At 51.7% G+C, this 15430-nt stretch overlaps 8 protein-coding genes across 8 annotated transcripts; 2 read left to right on the plus strand and 6 right to left on the minus strand.

The window, feature by feature from the left end:
- Positions 1 to 25: 25 nt before the first annotated feature.
- Positions 26 to 2103, minus strand: BO94DRAFT_529753 (putative ceramide glucosyltransferase). The gene is made up of 2 exons (XM_025610519.1): positions 1704 to 2103; positions 26 to 1641 (listed from the first exon to the last, which is right to left on the minus strand). The coding sequence occupies exons 1-2, from the start codon at positions 1850 to 1852 to the stop codon at positions 105 to 107; spliced, it is 1686 nt and encodes a 561-aa protein (XP_025473130.1). The 5' UTR covers positions 1853 to 2103; the 3' UTR covers positions 26 to 104.
- Positions 2104 to 2391: 288 nt separating this feature from the next.
- Positions 2392 to 4449, minus strand: BO94DRAFT_529754 (H3 histone acetyltransferase RTT109). Its single transcript, XM_025610520.1, has one exon. It carries the CDS (start codon positions 4258 to 4260, stop codon positions 2581 to 2583), a length of 1680 nt encoding a protein of 559 aa, XP_025473131.1. The 5' UTR covers positions 4261 to 4449; the 3' UTR covers positions 2392 to 2580.
- A 145-nt stretch (positions 4450 to 4594) lies between these two features.
- Positions 4595 to 7213, minus strand: BO94DRAFT_505558 (M3 family metallopeptidase). Its single transcript, XM_025609548.1, has 4 exons — positions 5735 to 7213; positions 5572 to 5689; positions 5218 to 5518; positions 4595 to 5166 (listed from the first exon to the last, which is right to left on the minus strand). The coding sequence occupies exons 1-4, from the start codon at positions 7010 to 7012 to the stop codon at positions 4971 to 4973; spliced, it is 1893 nt and encodes a 630-aa protein (XP_025473132.1). The 5' UTR covers positions 7013 to 7213; the 3' UTR covers positions 4595 to 4970.
- Positions 7214 to 8012: 799 nt separating this feature from the next.
- On the minus strand, positions 8013 to 8705 carry BO94DRAFT_592027 (uncharacterized protein; the record flags this gene model as incomplete). Its single annotated transcript, XM_025616136.1, has 2 exons — positions 8013 to 8622; positions 8680 to 8705. 2 exons carry the CDS (start codon positions 8703 to 8705, stop codon positions 8013 to 8015), a joined length of 636 nt encoding a protein of 211 aa, XP_025473133.1.
- A 1057-nt stretch (positions 8706 to 9762) lies between these two features.
- Positions 9763 to 10658, plus strand: BO94DRAFT_580224 (uncharacterized protein; the record flags this gene model as incomplete). The annotated part of the gene is made up of 2 exons (XM_025615311.1): positions 9763 to 10010; positions 10100 to 10658. 2 exons carry the CDS (start codon positions 9763 to 9765, stop codon positions 10656 to 10658), a joined length of 807 nt encoding a protein of 268 aa, XP_025473134.1.
- A 63-nt stretch (positions 10659 to 10721) lies between these two features.
- BO94DRAFT_529756 (uncharacterized protein) lies at positions 10722 to 11727 on the minus strand. The gene is made up of 2 exons (XM_025610521.1): positions 11425 to 11727; positions 10722 to 11365 (listed from the first exon to the last, which is right to left on the minus strand). The coding sequence occupies exons 1-2, from the start codon at positions 11673 to 11675 to the stop codon at positions 10759 to 10761; spliced, it is 858 nt and encodes a 285-aa protein (XP_025473135.1). The 5' UTR covers positions 11676 to 11727; the 3' UTR covers positions 10722 to 10758.
- Positions 11728 to 12032: 305 nt separating this feature from the next.
- BO94DRAFT_505560 (acyltransferase family protein) lies at positions 12033 to 13364 on the plus strand (the record flags this gene model as incomplete). The annotated part of the gene is made up of 1 exon (XM_025609549.1): positions 12033 to 13364. The coding sequence occupies one exon, from the start codon at positions 12033 to 12035 to the stop codon at positions 13362 to 13364; it is 1332 nt and encodes a 443-aa protein (XP_025473136.1).
- Positions 13365 to 13706: 342 nt separating this feature from the next.
- On the minus strand, positions 13707 to 14978 carry BO94DRAFT_453622 (uncharacterized protein; the record flags this gene model as incomplete). The annotated part of the gene is made up of 6 exons (XM_025607575.1): positions 13707 to 14247; positions 14304 to 14428; positions 14496 to 14557; positions 14611 to 14642; positions 14699 to 14718; positions 14820 to 14978. The coding sequence occupies 6 exons, from the start codon at positions 14976 to 14978 to the stop codon at positions 13707 to 13709; spliced, it is 939 nt and encodes a 312-aa protein (XP_025473137.1).
- Between the last annotated feature and the right edge of the window lie 452 nt (positions 14979 to 15430).

The raw sequence follows: 15430 nt of genomic DNA on the forward strand, positions 1-15430 counted from the left end.
ATACTTTGATGATTGGTCGATAGATTTTGGGCATATATTAAAAAGTTCATTGCGGTCTATTCTTTTTATGCGATGGTTACCGGTATGTATGTCTATGGGGTTGGCTAGTCGCGTCGGGATTTGGTGCGGTCTGCGGTGGAGGATGAGCTGGAGGAGCGCGAGGATGAAGTCCTGGGGATGGTGGGAATCCCCTCAATCTCCCGGACCTTCATGTCCAGCCCGACCCGGAACTGCCGGTCCCGCCAGGTCACCGTCACGCCGCCATACACGGCCCACAGCCAGATCGGAAACGCCAGCATCTCCCGTCCCAGCCAGGCCGCGAACCATTGCCGGAAGCTCCGGCGCGTTACGGCTCGTGGGGGCCGCGCAAAGGAAGGCGTGTCTTCGTCCAGTTCCACCGTTTTGCCGCTGTGCAGCATGATGTAGACCGTCCAGTCTATCAGGATCCATGCCAACATGCTCAGGCAGAAGCAGCCCCAGAGTCCCGTCCAGGTAGACAGACTCGCCGCAAATGCATAGCCCTTGTCTCCAAGATACTGTGCCAGAACCGTCGTGACGCCCCACGCCCCGTAGCACGAACACAAGATCGATTCCGTGCCCGGTTCGACAAGCGTTGCAAGCATTACGGTGAACTTGCGGACGCGCAGCCACCGCACCCGGCGTGCCACATACGCCTGCACACTCATGTTGGCTACCGGCTGGAAAGCAAGGTCTCCGAATACCAGCGCATGTTTGCCCCAGTGCTCGCCAAGCTCCTTCTCCTCGCGTACCGGTTTCTTCCAGAGTAGGTCCCCAATCAGGTGGTCTTCACAGATATTGTCAGAGAAGTAATCGATGCCTGCGTTACGGCGGCGGGGGTCCGTCGGAGACGGTGCGGTCAGGTAGTCGAGGTGCGAGCGGCGGAACATGTTGGACTTGCCCACGATGCATGGTGCGATCAACACGGTGTTGATAGCAGTGTACATCTTTGCATGCGAGGAGGACAGAAACAGTTCTTCCAAACGGCCGCCACCTGTCGCAAGTAGACCCGTTTCGTGCCCTATTACCGCTGCTGCCTCGCTGCTCTCCCGGATGGCGTTGCGGTTTGTGTAGGACTCTAGCAATGCTTCCTGCTCCTCTCGGAGACTGGCAGTTCCTGACATGTCCACTGCAACCGGCAAGTGATGGACGAACTTGTACCGCTTCCCTGGAGTAGCACCAGTGCCGCACAGCCTGTCCACCATGCGGCCACAAACGCCTCTTCCCACCCACGCGTTGCAATCAATGATCCAGACAATATCCCCTTTGGCTTCTCGGTAGGCCCGACTCATGTTCCGGATCTTGGGATTAGGACCCAAGTCGTAGGTGGGGGAGTGGTCCGGTTGGAGTAACGGGTCATCGTCTTCGACGTAGAGTCGCACATCGGCATGGGGGAAATCCGAAACCAACTTCTGTAGGATCGGGTATGCCGGGTCACTACGGGAGGACACACAGAAGGAGACAGTCAACTTGTCGTGGGGGTAGTCCTGTCGGAAGGTTGAGGCCAGACATTCGTAGAGATGCGGTTCGAGTCCTTTGACCGGTCGGATTGCGGTGACGTGGGGGGCGTTCGAGGCCGTTGCGGACGAGGATTTCCGGGGAATCCGCAAATAATTCCTCCATCTGATCGAAAGCAAGTGTTAGTGGAAGAAGCCACGTCTGATCCTGAGTGGTGGGGAAAGTACAGCTGAAAGTATCCCAGCATGCAGACGGCCACCACGACGGTATACCAGATCAATCCCACCCAACCGGCCGCGACTGACCACTGGAACCCGCCATGGCGAATGGCCGGTCCAACATCGGGGGAAATCGAACGCGACTGAAGCTCTAACATAGGCGGACACGACGAGAGGCGGAGATCTGGCAGGAAGCAGGACAGGACGACGAGGACATTCTAGGAAGAGGCGGAGCAGCAGGAGAAGTGGAGGAGGGGAGAAGAGTTGCGGTCGGGCAACGATTCGTTGCTTTTTCTACTGGATGCGACGGCCACGCAAACCGTCGAGCTGCCGCAGACAAGCAATGAACCGTCGAGCCGAGTGGACTAGCGTTCCTGGTCGGATCCAGCGGATGGTTGGTGGACTTGAGCGCGACGGTGGGTTTCGTTTCATCGCGCGGCGGGAAATTGGGCGTCGCGGATCCGGATGGAGCCGCACTGCCTCACTGCCATTGGCCTGAGGCAGGTCGACATGGGCATTTCCAGTTTCCACAATGCTTAGTAGATAGATACCATCGACGTAGTGTATGAAGACAGGCAATACAGGTCACATCTATCTATAGTATCAGCCTGTTCCCCTACGGTTCCGTGGCTCCAGGCTATCCCACGTTCCATGGACACCCGCGGAAAGAGTACCCAAGGAGGAACCATGTCAATTATGGCCATTGTGTTTATTATAACATGCTAAAGAACAACCCATTAATCCTATCCTATTGTACAAGGGGCGAAATCCAATGTTCGCCGAATCCCCACCCAAGTCCGACTCCGCTTATGCAATACCTGTCAGCTCGTCCGTGGCCCAAGACTGGTATACAAACCGTCCAAACCAACAGACGAGCACCGGTCGTCTATGTCTTCTTTTTTTTCCTGATCAAGCTGGCTTGGAGAACGTTGACACCCGAAGTTGTACCTGATGCCTGAGCAATCACCGTCGTTGATCCGGTGCTATTGTTCGCCTCATCACCCGTCTTGCTGCTTGCAGTCTGCTCAACTTCGGTGTCAGCCTTCTTGCGCTTTCGAACAAGTCCGCTGGTCATGAGCGTGTTCACCTCAACGGTCTTTTGGGAGGTTTCGTCCTTCTTGCTTCTTCCCACGACCCGCTTCCCAACCCAGAGCTGGTCCGCCAGGGAGGCAACCTTCTCGCCCCATGCCTTGGTGCTGGCAATAGCGACCTGCTCGGTGTCAAAGTCTTGATCGAGGAGGAAGTTGATTGCCGTTTGGTAGTCCGCTTCGCTCAGTACTGCATGCCCTCGCCCGGCCTCTGGCCAGAAAAACGCATCGGCATCAGCAGTTTGTGGGGGCTTAGGATCAGTGTCGGTTGTAGCAGCCGGCTGTGCTGGAGTAGAAGTAGAATCGTTCGAACGGCCCGACGACAACCGCGCACCAGGATCCGTAGCTATCTTGGAAGGCTGCTCCGGGGTAGATGTAGCATCGCCCGACGTCTCCTTGGAAACCGTTGCACTATCACCAGCCGACTTGGCTATATTGTCCGCGAGGCTCTTGCAATCACCAAGAACGGACCGAGAACTGGTCATCTGCACCGAGTTCACAAGCCCGGGAGGATTGATAACGAGCCACAAGAAGCCAACCAACCTTCCAGCTGAGCATTCTTGCCTGAAAGACATCATCTCCCAAAATTGCTCCAAAGATCTAACGCTCCGCCAGTGCCCCGCATTTTCCCCGGAGACCTCATCTGCTTTCTTCGGGAGCTCATTATCAAGGTCAAGCACGAAGCGTGTTTTGGGGTCATCCGGAAACTGGGGAATCAGACAACGAGGAGGCGCTTTGGGATTGTCACACAGCTGGTGTACGGGATAACTATTCAACCACCGCGGACGATCCTTGTCATCCGATCTGGCTGTGGCCGGGAAGAAGCCTCTGGTTTCAAACCGGTCACACCCGGGGACGATGAGAAAGGCAGTTGCTGAACTTTTGGCGGACTCCGCCTGGTGGTCCTGCAGCCCCTTCTGGTGCGAGCCCGACTCCGGCTCGTATTCGCGTAGAATGGGATCGACAACGCGACACCACCACTTGATCAGGCCCCGGTCATCCAAGACATGCTTCTGTGGATTGTCGATACTGCCGGGGAACAAATACTGGCTTTGCGCCCGAGCAAACAAGGACACTAGCAGCCGGACACCCGGTCTTTGATGGGTCTGGACCAGAAAGGAGAGGAAAGTATGAGAGATGCGCCGCAGAAGAGAGACCTTTGGGGCCGTGGCCAGACGATGGAGGTAGCCGGTGGAGTCGGCCTTGGACACGAATACGGTGGTCAAGTGGGCGGTGCTGTAGACCAACACCTCCATGCCAAACACGATAATCTCGGCGCCATTGGACTTGTCTAGATTGATAGCAGCGGTGAGGAAGTGGTTTGTGCAGAACGTAGGTTCCGGGGTTTCACCCGGTGGCGCTGCGAAGAGGGCCGTGGAGGGCGTGGGCGTTGACGAGACATGGCGAATGGAGAGCTCGACGTGGCCGGGCAGCCCCTCGGCCAACAGCTCGCCCAGGTCAACGTCAACCTGAGACATCGTGGATGGTGGCTCTCGCATCGAGAGACCAGTGGAGATGGCTCGAGACCTCCGTGGCGTTTTATTTGCGCTTTTCTGCCCTGGCCTTTTTTTCCCCCTCACACGCGTTCCATTTCACGGGGTATCACGTGCTGCCGTCTGACTCCTTTCGTCTGCCAATGAGCACTCTGGCGCTGCTGACAGCATCGGTGGTCACCTAGTAGAAGAAGATTTTGGCGAAAGTAAACCGGGGACTCAGCGTAGTAGTGAATGGAGAATGATTTGAACGTGTCATGGGATCTTTATCCTGCCTGGCAATCAACCACTTTTGCTCCCCCAGAGGATTTCCTAATCGGGAAGGCACCGGATCACCGGAACATCTCATTATCTCATTATCTCATTCATCCCATTCATTTCATCCCATCTCATCTCATCAACATACAACTCTATTCTCTCCTCCATTCAGAAGATAATGGGATCTATAGCGACATCCACCCCTGCACCAGCGCATCAGGATTGAATGCACGCCCCAGAAAATCCTCCAACACCCCCAGCAGGTTCTTATCACTTGACCCGGGTCTCAGCACAGTCTGCCGGAAATCTCTCCACGTCTTCTTATCCCAAGGATCATTGGCAAACCTGGTCAGGTACAGATCCTGGGCCAGAGTGGCGGAACTAAAACTATCAGTTGTTTCTCCATTATCTATGACAATTTATTCAGGATTGTTGACTTACCACAAGTACGAGTAGTAACCCGCATCGTATCCAGCAGTGAGATGACCGATTGTCGCAAATTCGTATCCGTCTCTGCACGTTGCATAATCCATCCCCATGACCTTCTCGAGTTCGTCATACCAGAGCTTTTGGAGGTCCAATTCCTGATTTGGACCGCGACGGTGGATTTTCAGGTCGTAAAGTGATATCACTCTACGTCTATATTAGAAACAGTGTCTTGCATGCGAAGAATAGTGACCATACAGCAAACGACAATACCACAATCCTTTCCCCACGTATTGACCTCGAATCAGATCGCCCACAAGCTGATCCGGGATCTGGGCTGGAGGATCCGCCTCTCCGGGATGTTGAGTCCGCCACTGCAATAGCTCTTCCTCGTTCAACTGTGTATAATGGCAGCTCAATTGCTTTAGGACGTCTTTTCTCCAGCACCAATTCTCTAGCATCATACTAGGGATCTCGCCAAAGTCACGTAGTCCTTGGGGTCCGTGGAAGCGGGCATATTGCGTCTGGGATAGGAGATTATGGATGGCGTGGCCCATTTCTGTATACGCATTAGAGATGGTGGGCCACCGGATAAATCACCCGGTAACCTACCATGGAACAAAGATATCATCTCCCGATGGCGGAGCAGATGAGTGCCGGAGTTTGTTGAAAAAGCGCACATTAGCACCACTGAAGGATGCTGCCTGCTTCCATCTGGCTTGGATGAGCCCTAACGAACATGAGTAAAAATAACTCATGCAGGAGAATAACCTACGCATTGCAAAATAACACACTGGTTGCCGCGGTACTTGTTCTCTCTCCATTGCAGGTCGAAATAGAGATATCCCAGGAACGGCGCATTGGCATCCCTCCCATCCCATGCGGAAAACACCCGCACGCTCTCATGCCAAACAAAAGGGAAGGCGAGCCCTTCAATGGGATCGAAGCGGAGATCCAGCATCGATGCAAAGGTCTCAAGCATCCCAGCTGCAGTTCTGTCAAGGGGAAAATACTCCGCAATTTTGCCTTGATCGATATCGAAATCCTGCTCGATTAACCGCTGATAGTACGATTGATCCCATGGAGGGAACCCATCATCGACATCATCTGTTGACCTACCCTGCTTCAGTAGATATCTTTCCCGGATCCGTTTCAACCCCTCCAGCTCTTCACGACCCCGCGGGACAAGTTTCTCCTGCAGTTGCGCCAGGAACTCATCCACCCATTTGATTTGCTTGATCATCCGCCGTTCCATTTGAACCGCAACATGATCTGGATATCCCAGCCTCCGTGCTTGTGCATCTCGTCTCCTCACAATCTCCTCCAACAGCCGTCCATTCTCCAGAACTCTCATGTTGTAAGCCCGATACATGCGCTCCCTCGTCTCCGCCGAGTCCGCATAAGTCATAACAGCCGTATACCCACCATTTGCAAAGGTGACAAGTCTCTTGCCCCGATTAGCTGGCTCTGTCCCTTCTACCCACTTCGCTAGCTCTTTGTCTGACAGTCCGTCCAATTCATCCACCGTAAACCAGACTCCTCCTTTTTCATGGGCTAGATTCCGATGACACAGACGTTCCAGGTCAGAGATTGCCGCTTTTTCCGTGCGGTATTCCTCCCGCTGGGCTGGTGTCGTGAGCGAACCATGTCCAGCTAACCTGTAGTCTTGGAATTCGCGCTCCAACCAGAGCCTGGACTCTGAATCGACTAGCTCGGACTTTTCTTTAACCGCTTCCAGCAAAACAAAAAAGTCTGCGCGCGCAGTCCATCCCGTCTCAGCATCGACCAGAATGCGGCGTGCCTGGACGAAAGCATCCTGGGTGGCTCTGTCCGGGGCGCCGTATTGTAACATGTAAAGCATATGCACGTCAGCACTGATGACGTTATCGAGTTCTGCACATGGCCGAACGACCGAATCATATGTAGCAGTCTCTGGAGTAACGGTGCGAAGAATCTCGTTACGAACAGCATTGTATCGACTAACGATTCGCTGCATGGTGGGGACAATTTCCTCGGCGATAGGTACTAGGAGCAGGGGCTGAACTGTGGCCATGTTGGATTTCCAATAGAAGAACGGGGTTTGGTACCGCAATGCAATGAACTGTCTGCGACATCAATTTTATGTCTTCATACCCCGCACGATGAACAAAAGTAGAAGGTGGTTGGGCATGGTACCAGATAAGCATTTGGGATATAACAGGCCGAGACGGAATGGAATTAGAAAAACGAGTTGTTAGAATGCTGTTGCCTCGGACATAGAGGAGACTAAAAGTGTCTATGCGCCGCTAAGCATGTCAGATGCTGCAGGGGTAGGAAGACAACCACTAGTATCACAACATTACGATATCTTTCCCGGTGGAGGCCAAAGTCCCGAAAGGCCGTGTCGATCAAAAGCTTCATTTCCTGATAAGGAGCTAGGTTATTGCTGAAGCGATTATCACGGACGTAATTTAGCTCCCCCGCCGGAGGTCGTGTGACCAGCGCTTGTGGGATCAAGCGGCTGGAAATATTATCCGGCAATACATGCAATCTCTTTGATTAGAGCTTCTGGAGTCGAGATTGTGTAGACCAAGATGGTCGGGTTCTTTCAGGTGTATGTTCACGTGTACCTTGATTTCAAGACTGAGAGGGACGCGACAAGGAGATTCTGACCATGTGTGTGGCTCTCACTGAGAGCTGTACGGCTTCATAAGCGATGAGCTAGACAGAGACATGATGGAGGAATGACGCGTTTCCTAGTAAAATACCTACCTCTTGTGCATTTCTCCGCATATTACTCCGAAAGGAATTGATCCTTGCTCAGGAATGAGAGAAATCCTCCCGGTTCATTTATTTTATCGAAGAGCATGGAAATATGGATCTGGCTACGCTCTGACCCCTTCGATTCTGCCTTGTGTGCGCTATTCAATGCACGACGAGAACACAATGAATGAGATTGGCGCAATATGGCCCATGTCAGTACGAGTAAGTCGCCTTGTCTGCTATCTATACCCCCGATTGAGTGAGCTAGTCTCGTAAACCCTCGCAAGCAACAGGCCCGCACATCACATCAACTATCCACAGCGCGGATATCGGACATATGCTCTGGTGGTCACCATATCCGCCACACAATTGTACAACAGCATCTGGCTGCAGTGCACGGTGTGATTGTAGGACCGTAGATGACTGTCCATGGGTCTTCCCCGCTCCATGGCTCGATGCATCTTCCTCCACATGTAAGTGCAGTGAATGATGTGATACTTCCAGCTAACCCACAGGTCCAATTCCCCAGCGCCAACAACATCCTTAGGTACTGTCTCCGTACCGTTAAATTCAGTAAACCACTGCCAATCTTCCAGTCCCAGAAACTCCTCGGTTAGCTCGGTATCATCGCATGGCTCGAGCACCCAGGAAAACGACATGATATCGAAATTACACCCCCTTCTTCGGGCTTCTTCGGGGGAATTCCCGCAGTCTTTCCAGGGTGAGGGCGGCCACTGAGTGTACACGAGGGCTAATAGCGCAAGAGCCAACAATACTGTGATAGTGGCCGATACAAGTTTGATCGGCACCTTGAGGGAGCGCCGGTGGAGTCGAGATTTCGATTCTGGTATCTCTCCGAATCCAGTTCGAATAAGATGCTGGTCTTCGGATTCAGCATCGGGCAGTTCCAGCTGTTCATAGCTAGGTCACAGTCAGAGATGGATATTGATCCTGCAAAGAGACCATAAAGGGACGTACACTTCGGACTCTGAGTCGGGGTTCATGGTAAACTCTAGCGGTGGGTAAAGAATTGGCACTTGAATGCTTCTGCGGGACACATTCAATACATAATTATTCCATCTGGAATAGACCACCTTGCGTCATCGAGACTCCAATAGGTGAGAGATAACAATACTACAACCCCTGTATCTTCAATGCTGGAGCCTACGCAAGCGTTGCCTTCGGATTGAGTGAGGCATATCGCAACCCCGGACACGCCCACATCCAGGCTGTTTCGTGCCGTCATTCTCACTTTCAAATATCTTACGACATTGCTTTCATAAGCTATATAAGGATTCTTCCATCTCAGATTCCCTTTTTTCTAAGACCACAACCTACTTGCATCGCGCACAAGACAAACAGCAACCACCCTCAACCCCAAGACCTCATTCACAATGCAACTCCTCAAAGTCCTTGTTGCCTTTACCTTCTTTGCCAGCACCTCCCTGGCAGTCGCGGCCCCCGAGATCGTGAACTTGAATGATTTGGAGAAGCGCAACAAGCTCGAACCCGATATCCGTAAGTGGACGTCCTCCCCCGTGGCGAGATAATATAACATGTTGACTCAGATGGCTTTGCACTAGCTCCCAACTCCCCCTTGAAGAGAGAAGACATTGAAGGTGATGAATAGGAAGACGACGTGGAACCTAGTATGACCGAAGTTCGGGGAAGGATGGAAGATGAATAGTGGCGACACAGCAATCCTGTTGATATCCAGACACTCTTTCACGCACACATATATGATGACATCAAAGAATGGATCCCTCGGATCATTATTAACCTTGAAATTGTTGTATTGCCTCACTACGTAAATGCATCCTGTATTAGCGGGTTTACGGGGATAAAGGGTAGACACATGTAGCAGAAGAAGCCCGGGGGGATACGCTCCATGAGTCCCAATAATCCCCGATAGAAGAATGGGCCCTTTATAAAAAGGTTTTCTGGTCTTCGTGCTCATCCAAAGCATTCCGTTTTCTCTCAAACCCGCACCGATATTCCTCCCTGATATATATATATATATATATATATAAATAAAAGACTAATCAGTTTCATACCTCCAGCATGTCTCTAAGAAAGACCTCAATCAATGTACTCATTGCCTTGACAATGGGATACATTGCTCTCTTTAGCCATGATCACTTATTCCATCGATCCGGCCCCAATGCACCCGAAAATACTTCCACATCCGCTGCTGGTCTTGTGGGCGATGAACCTAGCTACGACGTGCAGATCTTCTCTCGAGACCCTCTGATCCTTCATATCCGTGATTTTGTCAGTCGAGCAGAGATCAACCACCTACTGAAGATCAGGTACGGACAGGACATCATAAGAATTCCTAACCTCTCTTTCTCCGCGTTTCAAGACCATTTTCTCACTTCTTCCCCCCCCCCACCCCCAGTGAAGGAACCTACGAGCCATCCAAGGTCTACCCAGAAGGAAACCATCACATTAACCGTCTGTCCCGTGTATCCGAGTCCGCCGTATTGCCTCAAGACCCCATCGTGCGTCGGATCAAGAAGCGTGCCCAACGATTGCAGGGGTGGCGAGGAAACGACACCGTCCTTGAGCGGCTCAAGGTTCAACGCTACGCGGTTAATGGCTTCTACAGTTGGCACTATGACTGGCATGGGAATCTTCCAGAGGGGGACCGGGTCACCACTCTCCTGGTTTATCTGGTGGGGAATAATTGTACAGGGGGAGGCACTAATTTCCCGCGCTTGAAGCGGCCGGAAGACCCGCGGTGGTGTCAGATCATCGAATGCGAGAATGACGAATACGCCGGGGTGACGTTTAAGCCGATCGAAGGGACGGCGGTGTTTTGGGAGAATATGCACCCGAACGGTTCGGTGCATTATGATGTGCTGCATGCGGCTTTGCCCGTTAAGTCCGGACAGAAAGTCGGATTGAATATCTGGGGGTTTGATTTGGGGTGGAAGGCTCCCAGTGTAGGTAGATAGATTTTGTCCTTCATTTTTGGCTTACTTAGTAGTAGCTACTGCTAGATGTTCCAACAATAATAACTAGTTAAACTATACTTGGACGACACTTTCATTTTCATCAGACATTGTCCGGTTCCCCTACAATCGGATGGTCCAGGTAGAACAGACTGAACAAATTCATGCCGATTTTCCGTCCCGACTTGACTGGCAAACTGGAATGGAGCAGCCGGCGATCTCCTGTTCCGTTCATGAACATATTGTTCCACAGCACAGCATTTCCGCGCTTTGGCTTCACGAGCAGCCCTTCGTTATTTTCGGCTCGTGAGAATTTCTCCCCGTCGGCACTCGGGCCAACACCCACTAGCAGGGGAAAGTATGTTTCGCCACCTGTGCAGTTGTCTTCCAGATACACAAAGCTGGTCAGAAGCCGATTGTATTGTCGTAGGGATGGAGTCGCAGTGAAGTTTTCCAGGATCGGAGTCTCCAGCCAGTCTTGATGCAAGCGAAACCGTTCTCCGCCATCGTACCGGACCAGCTGGAGAGGCTCGGTGGCTTCATGCTGGATGTTTCCTAGCAGCGACCTCATCCGCTTGGATAGACAGCGAGACACTGGATCCCGTGCCGGTACCATAGATGACTTTGAGGACCGCCAGTGCTTGTCCAGGTCAGACTGCCACTGGCCGTCGCGGGGCAAGTAGACCAGAGACTCTTTCCATTTGTCCCCTCTGGCGATGAGGATCAGATATGAAGGCGAGAAGAAGAAAAAGGGCAGTGCAGAACTTACGGGAGACTCAGCAGATGATTGATCTCTGCTTCACTGATGAAGTTGTTGATGTACATGACCAGCGGATCCAGCGAAAGGAACTCAATGGTGTACTCGTGGTGGCAGTCATACGAGCTGGTGATCACTGGAGATGACTCTTTGCTGGACGTAAGGAACGACACCTTGGAGGCCCATTGCCCTATTTGCAATGCACTGAGGAGTAAGAGACTGGCAGAAAACAGCAGGGTGAGCGACGACTTTCCTGAGTCCATTTTGAAAAGCATGAAGCAGTATGTCTCTTGTCTCTGTCCTATAATCAGGTAGGCAACAAGCATGCTTAAATATCGGGACACATCGGAGCACAGTCCAGTCCCGTCCATAGATTACATGGCTGCAGTAATTCACTAGTAACGATAAGCTTCCCTGTTCATGCATCAAGGCCGTCCGTCGGTCTTCGGGCTTCTGCTTCCGATACGGTGCATCCCATGTTTTGTATTAGTACGCTGCTTTCTGCTCTGGAGGATGCATTGACTGGCCTTTCACCCCGCTTTCCATCCTTCATACGATTAAAAAAAAGAGGGAAATGGAAGCAAGTCCCAGCAAGCCCCCACAGGGTAGAGGCAGACATCATGAGAATAGATCTCAGAGCACCAGAGGATCACATCAAGTTCCTCGACGGCCTGCGAGGTGCTGGTGCGGTCCTCGTTTACTGGCATCACCAACAGCATTGGGCCCATAGACCTGCACTTGCTATATACGAACTTGCTTTCGGATTCCATTCGCGCTATCATTTCATCACACTGCCCGGAGTCCGGATTCTCTTCAACGGCGGCCACTATGCCGCCGCTGTTTTCTTTGTGATCTCGGGCTATGTCCTATCAACCCGGCCCCTAGATCTGATCACGAGTCAGCGACAAGGTGCATTGGCAGCTTACCTTTCCGGTGCGCTCTTCCGACGATGGACACGCCTCTATCTGCCTCTCATAGCCACCACCTTTCTTTATATGACCCTGTGGCATGTCTTCGGCCTTCAGATCCGTGGCGCATACCCGCAGGATAGCTGGTCCCAGGAGCTGAGGGTATGGTCCAGGGAAGTCAAGGAATTCGGCTTCCCATTTGCGAGGCTCGAATCTCCATATCTCAGTTACAATTCCCACCTTTGGTCTATCCCGGTAGAATTCAAAGGATCGCTAGTCATCTATGCGGTGCTTCTCGCACTATCGAGATCTTCTCGCCGGGCACGAATATCCTGTCAACTGTTTTTGATGCTCTATTTCATGTATGCCGTCCAGGATGGATGGTACCTTGCCTTGTTCATGTCCGGAATGTTGCTGCGAGAGATCGATGTATTGGAAAACGAAACACACCTTTACACGATATGGAACCGGCCCCCCACAACAGCATACATCTTATCAGCCGCTCTTTGTTGCAGTTTGTATCTTGGTGGAGTACCTCACTGTCCCGACATGGACTGTGTCCAAATCAATCCCGGATGGAAACTTCTCTCCCGGCTTGTGCCCCGGGTTGAAGTCGCCTATGATCCGAAATGGCACTTTCTGCTCCCTGCCGCAACTCTCCTCATTTTTTCCGTCAGACGAGTGCCTCGACTGAGGTCCATCTTCGAACATAGGAGTTTCCAATGGCTGGGCCGCATATCATTCGGGATATACCTGATTCACGGGCCTGTGATGTTCGTTTTCGCGGACACGCTGTACATGATTGTGGGATGGAGAGACAGAGGCCCTCCGCTTCATCCTTCGTTGAATGGGCTGGCCAATTTCTTTCCACTGCCAAGTTCAGGGCCTTTAGGCTTGGAAATTGGGTTCATCGTCCCTCAAATTATCCTAGGGTGTCTGACCCTGGGGCTTGCAGAGCTTGTTACTCGGGCAGTGATCAGACCGAGTGTGGAGTTTGCTAGTTGGCTGTATCTTCAAACACTTGCCACTGAGAAGGTTGAGTGATATTGCACAAAGAGATGAGCTCATCAAGACACTAGAGCGAACATGTGATTAGCTTCTAGGAGAGCCATATACAAGAGGCAGATTGCTCCAAATGGCGTATCTTTACATTGCCCATATTGAGGAGTCCGCTATATATGGAAAGTCCACGGAAATTGACCAGTGTAATTATGGAAGTTGATTTTGGAAGCTAAAGCAGTTACCTAGTGACTCTGGTGCGGCGACAAACTCTTGCTAAAACAGAAAACCCAAACGTCTGCAGAAGAGGTGTATACCGTGCTTCCTCAAGTCTAGAGGGGCTTCGATACTGTTGAATACCCTTAGAGAACTCAGATGACACGAACCTTAGAAGTATTTCGTCACAGCATCCAGATCATCCGCATTCAACAATGCAACCCCCTCATCCACCAAAGTTCTCCACACAGAATCCCTTACTCGAATCGGCCAATACGGCGTCCCCCAAAACCTCGCCCCAATGCCCCTCTGCGCCGCGATATTAATCACCTTCCTCAGCACATCCCTCTGCTCCCCACTCACCTCCCCACCCTCGATCATCCCCACGACAGCCCCGAAATTTGTCGACGCAATGGGTGAAATATACTGATCGATATCTTGATACCGACTCTCACTGAGCGCACCAAGCGGCGCATCAAAGAAATAGTCCCTGTCTGCTACCGGCCCCACCATGGCAAGGGGCGTGTTACCCGTTCCGATAACGGTGATGGGTCCGGTGGTCAAGGTGTTGTTGTTCTTCAGAGAAGTGAGATAGCCTCGCTCCCGGAGGGGCTCTAGCGCCTTGATTACGGCGGCGAAGGTCTCCGGCCCGGAGGTTTTGACGTCGATGAAGAAGTAGAGAGTTTGGGCAGTGGAGGTGTCGAAGACGCCGCTTTTCTCATTAGTTAATCTGCTTAGACGGGGAAGTTGGAGGGATGGGGTTTTTACTTGTTTGTGGGAGAGGTCACGAATCGACTTGTGGGATTCTGACGTTTCAGGACGTCTAGCATGGGGTTGATGTATAGGGATTCTAGGGTTCGGGATTCAGTTAGGGAGGATTCGTCGTGTCCGACCTGGTTTAACCTGTTAGTGGGGGGTTTGGCTAGGAGAGAGGTTAGAATTTAGAATAGGTGGACAGACGTAGAGAGTGTCGTTGTATAGCCATACGTCTGCTTCGGTTGAGATACATCCTTTTGAAATGCCTGGTGGGTTGGTTAGTAGGGGGTGGGTACAACGGTTAAGTGGTGGGCTATACCAGTGTAAAATGGTATGTCTCTCCAGTAGTCGCTGCCAACAAAGTTAGTATTTGAAAATAGAGAAGGTGTTCAGAGTAAATGACTGACTTGTGTGAATGGACTGGAATCTGATGAAGTAGATGAGTAGTTTCAGTGACTATCTATCCAGACACAACCACGCATGCAATGGTTTCATCAACGGGTTACATTATTAATTATATAAACTCACCGGCATGATTCCCCTGGTAAAGTCTGTGGGATAGCCATACTCGTTGCCCCCATGCGTGTTCTTCAATACGCTTTGCAGCTCCGTGGCTCCCGCGGCGGCCAGTCTCGGGACCCCCAGCAGGAACGCGGATGCCGCGACCAGTGATGGGGCAAGGACCATCTTTTGGTACCGAGTATAGCGAATGGGAGAAATAATAATTATGGTATAGTAGCCGTTTCAATTAGTTTCAATAAAGATGGGTAGATTGTGAATGATGAAGAAGAGATCGAGCCGGTCTTGTTCACGGACGGTCAAGCACGAGGAAAGGAGGCCAACCAGCCAATCGCGGCCTCACGTGGTGGCTCCTGCCAGCCGGAGAAGAACCACCCACTCATCTACTTACTATCAACAACTACTACTATACACTACATCTTGACACGGCATCTTTACATGCAAATGAATAGCTGAACACGACTATCACAAGAGCGACAAGAAAATAATCACAACCTGACGCTAACTTCTAACAGTAACGGCACACAAACCAACCCACGCAGACGCCGGGAGGTATCATTCAGACATAAGAATCATTAAGCAGAGCTAATTTATAATGACACGGTGTGATTCCTTCACAA

The sequence above is a fragment of the Aspergillus sclerotioniger genome (genome assembly GCF_003184525.1).
Source record: "Aspergillus sclerotioniger CBS 115572 chromosome Unknown BO94scaffold_1, whole genome shotgun sequence".
In the NCBI taxonomy this organism is placed as follows: Eukaryota; Fungi; Ascomycota; class Eurotiomycetes; order Eurotiales; family Aspergillaceae; genus Aspergillus; species Aspergillus sclerotioniger.

What these genes read in the sequence shown, in the direction of transcription:
- BO94DRAFT_505558 (XM_025609548.1), bottom strand. Translation starts at nt 7,012, where the DNA reads ATGGCCACAGTTCAGCCCCTGCTCCTAGTACCTATCGCCGAGGAAATT. An exon ending in AGTGTGTTATTTTGCAATGC is followed by an intron (nt 5,690 to 5,734) that starts GTAGGTTATTCT and finishes CATGTTCGTTAG; the next exon opens with GGCTCATCCAAGCCAGATGG. An exon ending in GATGATATCTTTGTTCCATG is followed by an intron (nt 5,519 to 5,571) that starts GTAGGTTACCGG and finishes ATGCGTATACAG; the next exon opens with AAATGGGCCACGCCATCCAT.
- BO94DRAFT_529754 (XM_025610520.1), bottom strand. Translation starts at nt 4,260, where the DNA reads ATGTCTCAGGTTGACGTTGACCTGGGCGAGCTGTTGGCCGAGGGGCTG.
- BO94DRAFT_529753 (XM_025610519.1), bottom strand. Translation starts at nt 1,852, where the DNA reads ATGTTAGAGCTTCAGTCGCGTTCGATTTCCCCCGATGTTGGACCGGCC. An exon ending in ATGCTGGGATACTTTCAGCT is followed by an intron (nt 1,642 to 1,703) that starts GTACTTTCCCCA and finishes GCTTTCGATCAG; the next exon opens with ATGGAGGAATTATTTGCGGA.
- BO94DRAFT_529756 (XM_025610521.1), bottom strand. Translation starts at nt 11,675, where the DNA reads ATGGACTCAGGAAAGTCGTCGCTCACCCTGCTGTTTTCTGCCAGTCTC. An exon ending in AATCATCTGCTGAGTCTCCC is followed by an intron (nt 11,366 to 11,424) that starts GTAAGTTCTGCA and finishes CCTCATCGCCAG; the next exon opens with AGGGGACAAATGGAAAGAGT.